This window comes from Macrobrachium nipponense, chromosome 49 (assembly GCF_015104395.2).
Source record: "Macrobrachium nipponense isolate FS-2020 chromosome 49, ASM1510439v2, whole genome shotgun sequence".
Lineage (NCBI taxonomy): Eukaryota > Metazoa > Arthropoda > Malacostraca > Decapoda > Palaemonidae > Macrobrachium > Macrobrachium nipponense.
Genome location: NC_087224.1, coordinates 17645059 through 17662497, shown reverse-complemented (window position 1 = coordinate 17662497; position 17439 = coordinate 17645059). Strand labels below are relative to the sequence as shown.

At 41.6% G+C, this 17439-nt stretch overlaps 1 protein-coding gene across 1 annotated transcript in view; it reads left to right on the top strand.

Annotated features, from left to right (window-relative positions):
- The window catches only part of LOC135205253 (hepatoma-derived growth factor-related protein 2-like), a 178641-nt gene that overhangs the window by 58164 nt on the left and 103038 nt on the right, over positions 1-17439 (top strand). The window contains exons 5-7 of the mRNA XM_064235602.1: positions 4747-4903; positions 5740-5846; positions 16877-17003. Of these exons, the coding sequence (XP_064091672.1) occupies positions 4747-4903; positions 5740-5846; positions 16877-17003 (391 nt within the window). The remainder of the gene's footprint in view (positions 1-4746; positions 4904-5739; positions 5847-16876; positions 17004-17439) is intronic.

The window sequence follows — 17439 nt, the reverse complement described above, 5'->3', positions numbered from 1 at the left end:
TTAATTGTCAGTGGTATCGTGGCATTCACTTATACGAGGGTCAGTATGTGACTCAGCCTTGAAAATTTTAAATTTTGTTTATAATTTGGACTTGAGAATGTTAGCTAAATTATATCCCTGCTCATTCTCGAAACAATGTGGCTTCTGTTTATAATAAGCCACACATACATTTACAGTGTTCCCCCCCGTATTCGCGGCAGGATGGGTACCAGACACCCCCCATGAATAGCACGAACCCACGAATAGATAGAACTCCCCTCTAAAACCGCTTCTATCTGCCTATCTTGAAAGTTCAAATACCAAATGTATACTTACAGGATCTTCCTACATCAAATATACCATTGAATTGTTATTATTTATATCAGAGAGACCAGACCAGTGAAACGGGGAGAGAGTTACCACTGTGACATACACATCTTGTGGTAAAAGGGGTAGAGAGAGTGAGTGAGTTATCGTTATTTAAAATAATGAAATAGATAGATTATTTTATTTCTTTAAAATACTATTACAATATGAATTTTGTAATTACAGTTGTATTAATATTATTATATATTTGAAAGCATTACCTTCATTCTTACATCTTTTTTTAAATTTATAAACAAAAATCGTATTAAATCACTATAGTATACTCTTTAATGATTCGATATTATTGCTGTTTACATTTATATTAATATATGAAAATAGTAAATCATTTATCTATCATACTAAAGAACTTGCATCTCTGTAAGAGAGAGAGAATTATTATTTTTGTGATATTTAATCTTATTAAACTTACTAACATAGTAATTGATATTAATCTTTGAAAATTAGTAAAAGTAATTAATATTAATATTTGAAAATTATTAAATAATTTTTGTACCATAAAAATGTATTTATTCATGAAAATAACATTAAAGTATACTAATTAGTGATTATTTTCGTCAGAAAACCCCACAAATAGGCAAATTTCCCGCAAGTAATGGGTAGATAAGGTCCAGAGAGAAATCCACAAATCTGTGAGTCTGCAAATCTGGGGAACGCGAATAAGGGGGCCCCACTGTATTGGTATTTTTATCAAGTCGAAAGCAGTAGTTATAAAAGAAATTTCATGAAAAAGGGTTTTAAATCAAGAAATTTTTTATATGAAAAATCATAATGAAACTCGAGTTCAGTGTCTGTATTTATCTGGAAGCATTGGTTTAGTTCTTACTGTTATCAAACTGTATTTATCTGGAAGCATTGGTTTAGTTCTTACTGTTATCACACAGTATTATTGTTGATAAGTAGTTTAACCTCACCACTAAGTCAAATTATTTTGATCTCACATGGCCAGTCTGAAGGGTTTAAATTTATTTTTGACAAGGCTTTAATTTTATTTATTAAGTAAATTACAGCTCTTTAGTAATCTTGTTATTGTGTTAATTGAAATGTTGGGGATTCTGACCAAATTAACTTTTTTCCAAACTAGACAATTTATTTTGATTATATTGTATGCCTTCACACAAACTCTTATTGTTACTCTACATTCCATACACAGAGATTTGCTCATGTGGGCTATTCATCAAATGTCTAGGTTAGATTAAAGTAACCTCTTCTAAGATGTATCAGAATTGTGTGTTTCTGTCCTTTTGATATGATTTGTTCTAATTTTATTGGAATCGCTGTTATATATATTCTACTATTTGTAGATTATAATATAATGGGGTTTAGAGATGATATATGCATATCATTAATAGGAATGTGTGTGTTTGTTAAAATAGTTGCTGCTTCATCTGTTTTATCCGCTTCTCCACTTCCTACAATTTCTAAGTGGTCAGGAATCCAACATATTTTTATATTTTTATCATCTTTGTGTAATTTGTGAAGTGGAAATTTTAGTTGTTCATCTCCACTCCCTTTAGTGGAGGATGAAGGATTGGTCTCTGGCGAGGGACCCGCATGTTTTCCTGTTCTTCTGTTGAGAAAGTGAGGAGAAATCTAACTTGGTACATGACAGGAACCTGTTTTTAGGGGTGTTGTTGGGCATTCCTCCCGAGTAGCTTCTGTTTTTGGACGCAACTACGAGACTCAGGGTAGTTACTGGGAGGATTGTTGGTTTCAGGTGTGTGGGACCACAAAGACAAGACACCTCCACATCAGTGTCCTGGAACTCTTGTTAGCCTTTTCAGGCCAGTAAGAGTTTTGGGACTGATGATGGAGTACTCTTTAGTGTTAATGACCAACAACACTACGCTAGTGGCATACATCAACAAGCTGGGGGTGGGGGGAGATGGGATTGGTGTCCTTCCAGCTGCATGGGTTGGTGGTGCAGATGCATGAGTGGGCAGTTGCACACAGTGCAGCTGTCAGCCAGGTACATTAATTTATTAACTTTTTCTTTTTTAATAAGTGGGATCTCTTTATGAATTTCCTCATAGTGTACCTCCTCTTACCTACTTCCTAATGAACACCGTAATATTTTTTGGAAGCTTGCGTAATATTTTTTGGAAGCTTGAAATTAAAGTCAATGGCCCATTGTGGGCTTCTTCCATATGAATAGGTTTCATTTTATAGATATAATAATAATACAAGCAGTCCCCAGTTATTGGCAGGGGGCTGATATGCATCAGGACGTAGTGGACAGGCTGTTTCACCTTTGGGGTAGACCCATGTTAGACCTCTTTGCCAGTCGCTTCAACAGGAAGCTGGAGGCCTACTTCTCGGTGGTACTGGATCCTCTTGCGCTGGTGGAGGAAGCTCTACAGCATCCTTTGGACAATCTTGAGGTGTACACCTTCCGTCTGTTCTGCCTGATGCGTCAGGTCCTGAACAGAGTAACGAGTTCCAGGAATCTCAGGATGACCTTGGTGGCACCTCTGTAGCCACAGGCAAGAGTGGTTCCCAGACCTTCTGTCTCTTCTGTCAGCAGTTCTGAGAGGAATTCTGCATGGGACTACCTCCTTTACCAGCCACATGTGGAAAGGTTCCACCAGTCAGTAGGGAGACTGCCAATTATCTCCTTCAAATGATTGGCTTTTCTTGAAAAGCAGCAGGCCAGATGTCCATCTATCTCAGGAGGTCTTCATCAGCAGTTTCTCTCCACTTGGAACTTCTGTTCAGCGGATAGTAGATTTTCTAATCTCTCAGAAATGAGAAAAGTTTTTCCGTCTTAGCTGTCACAGGCTACAGGGCTGCCTTTGGTTTGGTCCTGTGCCTGAAGGGCATGGGCATGGAAATCTCGATGTTGTTGAGGAATTTTGAACAATCCTACTCACCAAGAGAACACAACCTCTGACGTGGGATCTTACTCTGGTCCTGAGTAGTCTCACTTGACCACCATTCGAGCCACTACCTTGATTGTCAGATAGAAATCTGACTCTAAAGTCAGTTTTCCTGTTGGCCTTGGCTTCCTCAAAGAGAGTTTGAGAGCTTCATGGCCTGAGGTATAACGTTAAATATACCAGGGGTGGGGGTCTGTGGCCTTCAAATTTGTCCTGGAATTTATAGCCAAGACTCAAAATCCCTCAGTGCGACAGATTTGCCTTGTTTTCAATTCCCTCCCTGAATGAGTTTTTGGACAGCGATCCTCATGAGTTATTGCTTTGTCCCATCAGAACTTTTCACTGCTATCTAAAAGTGACTTGTCACCTAAGGCCTAGGTGTTGTAGAATTTTTGTTAGCACAGGTTGGTCCAGAAGGGAAGTATCCAAGAAGACCATTTCATTTTTGCTGCTTGAGGTGATTAAACAAGCATACTCCTCACCTTCTACTTCTGGCACAGAGTCTGTGCAAGTTAGAGCATATGATATCAGAGGAATGAGTTCCTCTCTGGCATTTAAAAAGAACTTGTCCTTTCATAGGGTTTTGGATGCTGGTTCCTGTCTTTGGCAGACCACATTCACTTCGTTTTACCTGTGGCAGCCATACTGGCTGTGGTTATTTGGTTTGTTCCTGTACAATAGACAAGTCTGCTTCTCAGTAGCACTTACTCCTCTCTCTAGCAAAGGGAGGGAGGAGTGGTAACAAAATCCTGTGTCCTACATGGTTTGCTGCTTGAACAGAGTTCTTTATACCTTCCATGAATACAATGAAGCTGGACATGTCTCATTGTGTTTAATCCCAGCTGGCTGAGTTTTTAGATATTTGCTTATCTATTCTCTCACGGGCTCAGACCCCCTTATTTAGAACTTGATCTTCTAGGAAGGGTAGTTAGGTGAGCTGAACCCCCAGCCGATTCAGGGTACTTCTACCACCCTCCAAGTATAAGTCCGTCATATTGTTAAGACTGTTTGTGTATTCCATATGTGAGGAAATGATAAATGTTTAGTCATTTTGTATTTTTCAAAGCTAACAAACCTGAGGTCAGATTACAAACCTGAGGTCAGATAAGGGACTCCTTCCCATCTACCATGTTTACTTCTATGTACCCTGATAAAATTTTCAGTGACATAACCAGCTTGAGTCTTGAGAATTTAACATTTGAATATCTGTGAAAAATGCAGTTTAAAATAAAAGTTAAGTTTTGTATTGAAATTTTTTTTTCTATTTGCTTGTGTACCTTTTAAGGGAGATTTACTGCTGAGATATATAGCCTATAGAAGTACTGTTAGCAGCTGTGGGATATTGTGAGGTTTTACTATTGGGATTTTTTTTATTTTTTCACTTGCATTTATCCACTTAGCAGTGCCCCAGATTCCTGATGCTTGTTTATAGTTTGCATGATTGATGATTGAGTGTTCATTGGAGTTATAAATGTTAGTAAGTTTATTCTTGTGTATCTTTCAACAGGTTACTCCACCTGAAATCGCCAATCTCGGCTCATCTGCTCCTAACACACCAAAGACACCACTTCTGAAGCCTGGTAAAAAGTCAGCAAGTAACACTCCAGTTTCAAGTTTAAAACCGGCAGACTCAGATGAAGATTCTCTCGTTATAGATGAATCGGGTAAGTTGAATCAGAGCATTCAAAACAAGTTAGGATTCGCTGCCTGCCTGTACAATTGTTATCCTTTGTATAATACAGTAGTATAAAGATTTTGGAAACCTGAATATATTGAGATTGCTTGCAGTTAAAAGAAGGAAATAGCATTACAATTTGTAACCCCATCATTATCTGGTAATAACTTACGAAAACATCCGTTCAAACAATACTACTACACAGATTTATATGAAGAAAAGTTGTCCAGTGGAAGAAATATGATTTGAATAGCTCTCTCTCTCTCTCTCTCTCTCTCTCTCTCTCTCTCTCTCTCTCTCTCTCTCTCTCTCTCTCTCTCTCTCTCTCTCTCTCTCTCTCTCTCTCTTTTTACAAGGTCAATTGAATCTCTCTCTTTTTACAAGGTCAATTGAAGGTATATAGTAAGATTTGGAAAGATCTCTAAAATATTTCTGTATGAATGGTCACTGTCTTAACCTTTTATTGCAAATATCCTCTTCAGTAGGAGTAAGAGCTCTTTAGCCTGTTGAGCTTATGTAAATTCTCATACGATCCTAGGGTGCTGTAAGTCTTGAGCAATGCAGATAATGATAACCTTTTCTTTGAAACCTGACTGTATTGATACGTGAGAAGTGGAGTCGTACTCATGTGCAACACACCATGAGATTATAATAATCTTAAAAAGACATTGTACCATAGACACATTGTGCTTACCCTTCAACATTTCCATGTTTTCAACTCTAATTTTTTATAATGTTGTCCATATTTCACAGAGAGGTAGGAAAAGAAAAATGTTAAGATTTTATTTTGTTTTTTTTTTTTCTTATAATGTCTGCATTCCACAGAGAGAGGTGGGAAGAAGAGGAAAAGATTGGAGTCAGATTCGACACCAGATGTGCCAGCCAAAAAAGCAGCATCTGCAAGGGAAGTTGCAAAAGAGAACTCAAAACAGGTAAGGTTTTCCACTGGTCAGGTCCTTCGAAAGATTTGGTGTGTGGTTTGGGGGTCTTCCACAAACCTGTCAAGTGTCTGGCACTCATTGCTAATCAACTTTCCAAGTACTGGCTGGACTCAGTATTGCTTAATTTTCCTAATTGAAAGAACAACTGTTCAGCAAATATGTCATCCATTTAATACTGACTATACCCATCGTTTCTTCACTTTATTGTTTGCAAGATCAGAGAACTACCGAAAGTATTATTGTTGTCTTGGAAATCTTAGTAGGAACTGAAGAATTTAAGATGGGTTTTTTATTTAGAAGTTTGTATCAATAAGTTCCATTTAATCAACTGCTTGCAATTGATTGTGTAGCATGAAGTGAAAAGAGTACAGAATTTAACACAATAATTAAGCCCAGAAATTTTAGGAACCATATCTTAAGCTTTATGAGGAAAGTATCAATATAGCTACATATTATGCTCCCATATTAGTGTATTTGGTTTTTACTTGGAAATTGCTGCATTATTATTATATAAAGAAAATAGTTCTGGTAGTACCCTTAGAATTGTGGCTTCATGGTAACTGATCAGACTGGGTCATTTTAAAATGATTTCTTACGAGTTTGTGTGACTAGAAACCATTACATTAATCCCATACCTAGAAATGTGGATAACCTTATAAGTTACCTATAAGAAGCTAAGATTTGTAATGAAATATGGAATTTCATATATATATAAAATGCATAAATAAAGGTTTGTTGCCACAAAGGAAAAAATGAAAAAGCGAGATAGCCAAGTACTTTCGGTCCTGTTCAGACCTTTTACTAAGGCAAACTGATTTTACAGCGGACAACATCGTCAAAAGAAGGCTTAATATCCAAACTGACAGTACTCGGCTATCTCGCTTTTTCATTTTTTCCTTCGTGGCAAAATTCCTTTATTTATACATAGCATCATGTTTTATATACTTCGTGATCAAGTTATTCATATATAAAATGTATATTTAAGTAATATATTGTTACGTATAGCAGCCTTGGAGAGAGGCTAGATAACGTAACGGAAGTAATTGAGGGATTTCCAGAGGGAATTGCTTTACTTACCGTAAACTGATGGTTATTATTAGTTTTCTTTAGAGGGAAGGTCGCCAGAAAAAACTCGGGCCCTCTACTTAACAGTTATTTTATTTACAAAAAAGGCCCGTGCTGGGGCTGGAGAAAAGGTAAATGATATTGGCCCCCACGTTGGGGCTTATAATCTCATTCAATTCAAGCTGATTTTTCATTCACTTTGGGTAATGCACACTTGCGGGCAGAGACGGCACGTGACTCATGGAATCTGGAAAAGAATCCCAGATTAAACGAGATAAAAGAAAAAATGACTTCTTGCTTTGATTAATTAATTCTCTATTACTGGGGGAGAAGGAACTTTTAAGGGGTTTCACTGAAGTATGCAATGACTCCATTGGTCTGGGACGATCACAACAAGGGGAAGCATGCGGCCATGAGGCAGTGAGAGGGAACAAAAGGATGAATTCCCTTTGTTGCTGGAAATTGAATTGGGAGGATGAGGATCAAAATTATAATAGGTGATAAGGGACTGGCAATATGTTGTTCACAAGACGTACCTGGATGTCGTGTTTTGTGTGGGCCTTTGTAGAAACGTGGCTCTTTGTAGAAAAGCATGGGGCCCCCTTTGTCTGAGGCCTGGGTCATCGGCGCGCCACTCACACCCTGGGTAGGCCTAACAGGAAGGCAGGTAATTTGACCTCTGTCCGAGATCACGTCTCGCAGCCGACTGAGAGAGAATTCAGTTGGGTTTGCTTGGGGGTTGGCGGTTCAGGCTCAGCTTAACCCCCACCCCGATCAAGGCAAATCCTGGAAAACAAGCATACAGCCAGCAGAGGGGTCACAGGAAAGAGAGCTTAAGGTATAGGTCTAAGAAGTACCAATCTGCTACACCCCTTCCCTTTTGAGATACGTCCCTACAGCTGATAAAAGACTCTTTTTCCCCACTGGGGAACTTCCTATCTCAGCTGGCGGTTTTGGGTTTGTTTCCCGCGGTTACTAAAAATCAGCTGATATTCTAAAGAAATGGCTGCCGTTTTCCAAATCAAATTATTTAGTTAATTGCGGGGTAGACGAACGATCTATAAACGTCACAGCTCCCCCTGTTAAGAAGGCATTCACTCCCTTTCGGGTGTGAAGGTCTTGGCTTAAATAAATTGATCGTCTCGACTACCCCGTTCTCCTATTCCAATTTGAAGTTTTTTTTTTTTTTTTGAGCAGGGATACAGCTAACTACAGTGGCCTACCTAACTTATAGGCAAAGATGCTAAGTGTACTAACTTAATATAGTGATGTAGTCTAGCCTAATAAATAACTACAGGTTGTCTTGTGACGACAGTCTACTCTACCCCTAGATAAGGTTACTTGAAAATTCTACTTGCTACTAACCTAATGCCCTGGTACTAAATCATTAGCCTAACCTACTCAATACATTTAAATGAAGACGCAATCATTCCAGAGTGTGGTACGCACAGCAGTAGTTCAGCGACGGAATTGTAAAAATACATGATAAGAGGTAATGATGCTTGGGGATGATGAGTGGTTAGTTGACCAGGAGGGAAATGCAATGAGGTAGTTATATTTAGTGAGGGTTAGTATTACAATGGCTAGGGGTTAGAGTTGAGTGCTACTGGCAGAGATCAGGGCTGGCTACCTTCTCTGGGTAGGTGCCAGGATCATTTCTGCCAAATGAATGTGACACTGTACCTCAGGCACAGGTGTCAAGGAGAGCATTGTGGCTCTTGGGTTAGGGGTTAGTTTGTTAATGATTGGTTTACGTCCCTTCATTCTTCTTCTTCTTATTCCTCCAGGACCTGGCTATACCAGTCCTAGGAGTAGACGGAGGCACCGACTCTGGGGAAAGGCCAGAAACGCCGGCAGGAGCAGAGGCAGTGGTAGCCTGAGGGATTTCAGGAGAACACCCTACTTCGGTATCTGCAGCAACCGTCGTAGAGGTGGAACCTACTGCAGGGGAGGCCCTCACTTCGGCTGCTGCGACAGCCGTCGTAAGGGGAAAACTCCAGGCTGACTCCTGGTTGGGCAGTTCCTGGTTTTCCAGAGGAGGTATGAAGGTTAGGTCTGCCGGAGGTTCATCCTCGGGCGACAGTGGTGAGGGTGAAGAAGACTCATGGACTTTGGGTTGGCCATGGGCTGCGGTAAGCTCCATGCCTGTTGGAGGATCTCCTGTAGGAGGATCCTTGGTTAGGTTAGGCGCCGGCGCTAGCTCAGGGCCAGGCGCAGAGGTCAAGTTCGGTGGTGGCTCTACGTCCAGGCTGGACGGAGCTTGGCACTGCCCAGTGCTGCAAGTGGCACTGGCAGAGAGTTGAGGTCGACTGGACCTGTGACGGGTACCGGAGTGCAATACCTCTCAGCGTGCCCTTGGAAATGGGAGACAGAGGCTCCTGTCTCTTTTGGAAGGCTAAGCCTTGTGGAAAGTGGACATTGTCCGCTGCTGGTAGTCGCTAGGGCACCTAGGCCAATTCGTGGAGTGCCCTATTACGTTGCAGGTTTTGCAACGGAACTGTGAATGGTCAATCTCCCTCCTTGGTAACGGGGGCGAGAACTGTTGGTGGACGTACTTCCTGGAGGAAGTAGAATTTCGATGACTCCGTGCTTTTGGAGTGATTTGACATGGGGTTAGGACCCCTAGGCTTCTTGAACGGTGAGGGAGACTTCATGTCTTGCCCTAGGAGGAGGTCGTAACCTCCTGGAATGTAGCTTGCAACTGCAAGGGTACAAATTCTGGAAAAATGAGGTCTGGTGACCCTCAATTGGACGGTCGGAAGGATCAGCTTGATATGGTTGATACCTTCGATGGTGATTAAATGACGTCTATCGACGTTGCCCCTCGGGGGATTCGGTCTTCCCGTATCAGGGAGATTTGAGCGCCAGAGTCGTCGTAGGCTCTGACGTGGCTTGGCTGATAATGGCTTTGGAGGGGTGTGACTGTTATAGGGCCCTTAGCTGGGGTCCTAGTGAAGAAGGATTGGTGACGGCCATTGCGATGGTAGGAATATTGTGGTTCGCGCACCCTCCGTAGTTGGCAGACATGTGACCCTTGCGGCCACAGTCTCGGCAGAACTTGTTCCAGAACCTCTTCCGTGGCACTGGATGATAAGGCCGAGATGGCCCCACAGGTTGCGAATCTGCGGAGTCACCAAGGCTGGCAAGTGTGCTCTGGCACAGGTGAAGAGTCCTCTCTGGCAGTGATGTGACGTGGGGAGGGTTAAGGGAACCTCCGTTGAATCACCCTCGGAAGCAATTTCGGGGTAACTGGTGGGCTTACCTCTTCCAAAAGGGAGGAGGTAGGCGGTAAAAAGGTAAAAGGCTGAGATGGTGCGGAAGAAATTTCTATCTCGGGCACTGGATCAGGACCAGGTTCGCAAATAAGACAGGATGTCGGGGACATCGGAGGCACTAGCCTCTGAACCTAAATGAGGTGTGGTTATCTGGCATGCTGCAGGTGTCCGGTGCATCTGGTAGTGAGCTGCGTCCAGGGGAGATACGGTTTCTTTAGTAGATCTCGGCCCAATATCACCTGATAAACATCATGAAATTGGGTCAACTACGCCCAGGCGGCACAATGTGGTTTCCCTGGTCTCCTGGTCCAGAAAGGGCATTTCCACATTCAGAAGGACGAAGGAACAGAATAGAGGTTACCGTCAATCCATTCAAACTGAATTTCTTCGTTCGTCTGGATTTTGGCACCCCTAGGCAATGCCTTTCTGGAAATAAGGGAGACCTGGGCTTCGGTGTCGGCCATGACTTGTACCCACTGATAGGCCGTAGGAGACTGTTCATCAAGCAGGGCTACATGGTAGACCTTGGAGAAGTTCCACCCCTGGAAGCTCTCCTCCAAGGTAGAGAACGACTTGGGCACTGGTCGGAATCCACAGCATGCCCCACGCACACAACAAGTGGTGCAGAACCTCCGCAAACCACTTCATTACGGGAGTCCAGCTCATGGTCTGGGGCTTGGAAAACTAGCAGAGAGATTGCGTCTCTAGGAGAGCTAACTCATGCTCTCTCTCTTCTTCTCTTTTCTTTCTCTGCTTCTCTGGCTATCCTCTCTCTCTCTTTTCTCTCTCGCTTCTCCGGCTTTCCTCTCTGCTTCTCTTTCTTCTTTCCCTGCTGGCGCGCAGCAACCTGCTGCGTCTTTATCCACTGGTCAAGGGCTGGTCCAGTGTAACCAGCCTCCCTGTCCAGAGTTATGAGGGCTCCGAGCTTCTCTAGCTCTCTGCAAAGAAGTCGCAGGAAGCAGGGGAAAGACATTTTCCCTTAGGCTACAGTAGAGGCTCGGAAGAAAATGAAAATAATGGCCAGGAAAGGGTACTGAATGGAATAGGAGTGCCTACTGTGGAAAGTGGCACTCACTTGGAAATGGGTTCTGCAATGTGGTAATGAAAAGTGAAAAGACCGGGTGCTCCGTGGCACTTTGTGAATGGCACCTTCTGCTGAGGTGAAAAAATCGAATGAATGTGCTGTGTACGTCACACTTACGGGCGTTCCCAACTTGGGAGACGTTTGGAATGGGCTACCTGTACGTCTGTACAGGTGCGCGGCACTTATGAGGAGGCGTTCCTTGGGTTGGTCCGAAGGATCACTGCTCCTCGTACACGGACATTAATGAATTGGGGCGTTCCGTAAGGACGGACACGCAGGTTTGTCAGCACTTAGGGCTGGTATTGCGGCGCTTCGGGAGGCGTTCCCTTTGTTGAGTGTTCCGAAGGATCACTGACCCTTGTACATGGACACACTAGTTACTTGGGCGTTCCGTAGGGCGGACACGCAGGTTTAATGGCTACCTGTACAGCCTGTACGGTGCAATGCATTTATGGAGTCGTTCCTTGGAGCACTGGTATCGTGCTGGTGTCCCGGACACTACATGCAGTATACTTAAATATACTGAAGTGAAATGGCACTGCTCATGGCAGAGTGTAATGGTGGAGGAGAGAAAGTAAAAGGTGGGAGTACTTCAGCAGCCAGTCGATGGACAGTGTCAAGAATTAGTGGCACTGTAAAATGGTAAGACCTGACGTGCACTGGTGGTGGCCAGTCTAACTGGTAACGACTTCCCTGTCTGGAAGTAATGAATTTGCGTGGCACACTGTGCGAGTTGTGCTTGCGGTATACGCAAGTCCTTTGTGATAAAAAATGAACAAGACCACTCGGGCAACGACAGGTAATGATAATTGAAAATGCTCAGTCCCTCGCTGAAGTACTCGGTAAATGAAATAAATAAATGTTTGCAAACTGCAATGGACACATGCGGTACGTATCACGGACGCTGTGTAAATGAAAGACACAAGAGACTAAAATAAGGTTAATTCGGCATGCTATAATTAATGGTAAGATGTAGTACTCTTGGCTTCGTGAATACTGGGTTCTGGTTTCTCGCTCTCTCTCTCTCTCTCTCTCTCTCTCTCTCTGAGAGGGTGAAAAATGATATAGTGAATGAACTCCCTTATATTTGAATTGAACTACTAATGTTCGTTTAATATGACGCAACATGCGTTAAATTATCTACTTACGTTAACGTTTTTTGTGAAAGAATTGCTTTGATAAGTTTTATGAAAATGATAACGCGCTCGCGGTGAACGATGTTTACGTTAATGTTAGGGGCTTGCGCTTATGAAATGATTTGCGTTTCAATATGAAATTTACAAAGACGCGTTTTACGTTTAACAGTCTTGCAAGTGACTCTACTTTTAAAGATTTACGTTAACCTTATGTAAGGACAAGTGAAAAATTACGGTAAGGATTTGAAAACGATGTTAGCAAAACAATTGTAAATGAGGTTACGTTAAGTGAAATGAAATTTTCGCGCTCAGCGCGCGAGTGAGCGATGCGAGGTGAAACACGTGAGGCGAGAAGAGCGGTTGGTTAGCACCACGGTATGCTAGCGTTGATGGCGAATCAGCTGATTCTCTGTAAATGCGAAGACAATTTACAACACAAGATCCTACTTTCTTATTCAAGGCGAATTACGTTAATTTCTCTGGCAGGACGATAGATACTAGTACCAGAGATCGATATATTTACGTTAAAACTTTGAGACTTACGTTACTTTGCTTAAATGGTTTTAGATAATTCTGAAAGGGATAAAAACATGCTGCCGCTGTGAGCGAAAACGAAGGCTGGTTGAGACCGCGCAGGCGCGAAAGTGCGCTAAGCTGAATTAGCTGAGAGGTAAGCGGTTTACCAACACTTGGAATGAAAACTAAGTTAAAAATGAATACCCTAACATATCACAGACAAAAGAATTGTACACTTCTTTTGCCGTAACTATTAGTTAAAACACTCCTAACTAGCTAGGCTTTCAAACACAGCATAAACCCTGGCAAAGCACTTCCTAGTTTGATCTGGTCCTTTCTGGCATCTATCTGCACACGTGTTAGTGTAAGCTCCTACGAGGACAGCACAAAGTAACAGAATTCGCGGGGCAAATTGTTTGCTCGCCGCTAAAATAAAGCACTGGCGCGTTCGCCGTTACAATAATAAGACTTCTACCTACGCTCTTTTGACCACTTCAACCAATAAAAAAGAAATACTTCAAAACGTACCTTAAGCCTAACATTTGGTTATAGAATAATCATATTTAATGAATGGAATACCTTACCGTGAGTCAGTGTGTCTTCTTTCCCTGCAGTGTGCTTGATTTGCTTTTTGTAAAATAATTACAGTTTACGTTTTACAACGGATAACGCGATTTACAAGCTTTTTAAGCAAGCTAGGTTCATATCCTCGGCGAAGGTCGACAATGTTAGGTATATTGCGGCCTTGAGAGAGGCTAGATACGTAAACGGAAGTAATTGAGGGATTTCAAGAGGGAATTGCTTTAACTTACCGTAAACTGATGGTTATTATTAGTTTCTTTAGAGGGAAGGTCCGCCAGAAAACTCAGCTCTACTTAACAGTTAGTTTATTTACAAAAAGGCCCGTGCTGGGCTGGAGAAAAGGTAAATGATATTGGCCCCCTCGTTGGGGCTTATAATCTCATTCAATTCAAGCTGATTTTCATTCACTTTGGGTAATGCACACTTGCGGGCAGAGACGGCACGTGACTCATGGGAATCTGGAAAAGAATCCCAGATTTTAAACGAGATAAAAGAAAAAATGACTTCTTGCTTTGATTAATTAATTCTCTAATACTGGGGGGGGAGAGGAACTTTTAAGGTTTCACTGAAGTATGCAATGACTCCATTGGTCTGGGACGATCAACACAAGGGGAAGCATGCGGCCATGAGGCAGTGAGAGGGAACAAAAGGATGAATTCCCTTTGTTGCTGGAAATTGAATTGGGAGGATGAGGATCAAAATTATAATAGGTGATAAGGGACTGGCAATATGTTGTTTCACAAGACGTACCTGGATGTCGTGTTTTGTGTGGGCCTTTGTAGAAAACGTGGCTCTTTGTAGAAAAGCATGGGGCCCCCTTTGTCTGAGGCCTGGGTCATCGGCGCGCCACTCACACCCTGGGTAGGCCTAACAGGAAGGCAGGTAATTTGACCTCTGTCCGAGATCAGTCTCGCAGCCGACTGAGACGAGAATTCAGTTGGGTTGCTTGGGGGTTGGAGGTCAGCTTAAGCCCCCCACGATCAAGGCAAATCCTGGAAAACAAGCATACAGCCAGCAGAGGGGTCACAGGAAAGAGAGCTTAAGGTATAGGTCTGAAGAAGTACCAATCTGCCTACACCCTTCCCTTTTGAGATACGTCCCTACAGCTGATAAAAGACTCTTTTCCCCCAACTGGGGAACTTCCTATCTCTAGCTGGCGGGTTTTGGGTTTCCCGCGGTTACTAAAAATCAGCTGATATTCTAAAGAAATGGCTGCCGTTTTCCAAATCAAATTATTTAGTTAATTGCGGGGTAGACGAACGATCTATAAACGTCACAATATGTACTTGACACCACTCTAAAAACTCTGTTAACTGGATGCCAAGAAATTGCTCTAAAAACACTTATGCCTGTCGATTTTAGTAGTTTTATCTTGATAAATGTATTTAGTCAGGAAAATATAAAAATACGGTAATTAATGAATATTTCTTACGGTAAATTAACATTGGGCCGACTTGGTTTTTTTCATCCAAATCAATTTACGACCGTTGGTCAGAACCAATTGTTGGTCGTAAGTAACGAAACAACTACCTGTATTAATATAACAATAATATAAAATTTTAAAGAAATAACCTTTCCATTTCACTTTTAAGTAAGAACAATCTCTCTCTCTCTCGATGAGATGAGATGAGATCAGAGAATTTTTATGGTACATTACTATATCTACCATATGTGTAATAATGTTTTCAAATAATAATAATAATAGTAATATTATAATAATAATTAATAAATCTAATAACTGTAATAACAAAAATGATAACATTAAAAAAAACACAATTTTTCCTTTCCTATTCTTTGTTTTTCTTTTTAGCTTCCACAGAAGCCTCAAAGTCCAAGAGGTGATCAATTATCGCGATCAATGATTTTTACTTTAACCTTGTGGCGGAATCACAAGCAAGCAAAGAAAGCAAGCAAATCTCTCCGCAGTTGCTTTAGTCATACTGACTATCAATGTCCCCCCAGCCACTTTCCCCTTTACAATGCTATTTATCGACAGGACATTTGGTTCACCAACAGACAAGCAAAACTCACATTCATGTACTCACCAGCTGCCTGCTGGTTATGGCCGCAACAACCGCCGGATATCACAGCACACAACAACCCAAGTACTACAACCACACAACAATCAACAACACAACAAATCACTGCACGGACAAATACCAACAACATCAAAACAACATTACAAGTCCATACACAACTACTTACAAACAACACCAAGAACATAACAACTCCCCAACAACACTCAACTCACAACTACAACAACTCATACAACACCACAGGAACTCATAAGCTCAACAACCCTCTAATGCACAAGCACAATAAACTTCTGCAATACAGGCACAACAAACTGCTAACATACAATATCACCAGCAAATCAAACAACTTCATAAAATACACAATACAACTGACCATCCAACCAACACCACTCTGAGAAAACAGACTGTCCATCACAGACTCTGATCATAGACTGATTGACTGACCCAGCAACCGCGCCAGCAGATAACCTAGACGATCACCCAACAAGCAAACCACTTGTTAATCCATCCACCACTACACTTTTTCTCTTGATAGCTTGCTCACTCACACTAAAGAAAAACATATATACATACTTACACACTACCCTACAGCAACACCAAACACAAACATGACACATCAACATACAAAAACATTTAAACCCTCAATTATTCTCGACAACTACAAACAACCCAACGACGCTCACACTTACTCTTTCGCGCGCTCTCTATTTCTCTCTCACACAACCCTTGGAGACGTTGTCAAGTGTAACTACCATATCACTCCTCTATTACCTTCTAGAACTGTAAGTGCCTGTTCTGAAACAGACACATAACTAAAGAGTTGTATTAATCCAAATAAAAAGCACTGTTCGTACATGAAAATGAATTTCATTTCAGAAACAAAGAAAGACAGAAAAAAGAATTTTTTAAAAGTGGTTGAGAAGACTTCTAAAAATAGATTGGTTGGTCGAAAGGGGGGAAAGAAGAGAGAACTATGTTATGTATGTATTCTTTACACACCAATATTTTTACCAGCCATTTATTTCCATTTATATGGAATTACAGTTAACTTTAATTTCCTTTAAGAGTTAGCTTAATATTTAGGGAGCATGATTAGGGTCATATTTAGTGTTCAAACTCTACAAGTAAGGATTTATTAGCATGTGTATAGACCGTGCCAAACTTGCGCAAAAATTCCCCTCGCTTAAGTTCGGGGGTATTACTATAATCAGGGTTGACTGTACCTTTCCTGCTTGTTAACATTATGAAGTTTTATTAAATTGCAGCCTTACTATTGACTTTCTAACCTTTAAGGCACATTTTAATATCTACTCCATTTTTTTACCAGGTAATAGAAGAACCACAGATTAGTCGTAGTGGACGATTGATAAAACCCAAAAAGTTCCTAGATGAAGGTGAAGAAGGATCAAGACCTCCCTCAGCCAATGCAAGTGCTCCTGGTACACCAGTTCCAGGTAAACTGTTTTGTCTTTTCCCAGTAATTGGTTGTGCTCTCTCTCTCTCTCTCTAACTCGTCTCTCTCTCTCTCTCTCTCTCTCTCTCTCTGGTATGTACAATATCACAATATCTTATATGCCATTCAGTTATGGAATACTCCAAAAACCTTGAACATGGTCATACTGGAACACTTGGAGCGTTAGAGGGGCCTAGAACTCTTGGTGGAATCCATGATGAAAGGCAATCTCTCTCTCTCTCTCTCTCTCTCTCTCTCTCTCTCTCTCTCTCTCTCTCTCTCTCTCTCTCTCTCTGAAAGCAAAGCACAAATAAATCACTAAATCACAGGCTAACAAAGGAACCGGCTTGGGAGCGCAAAAGCAAGAACTACTCTCCAATGCAGTCAAAGAAAGACTTGACGCATCACGAGGCCCCAAGCCTGGTCGGTGAACAGCT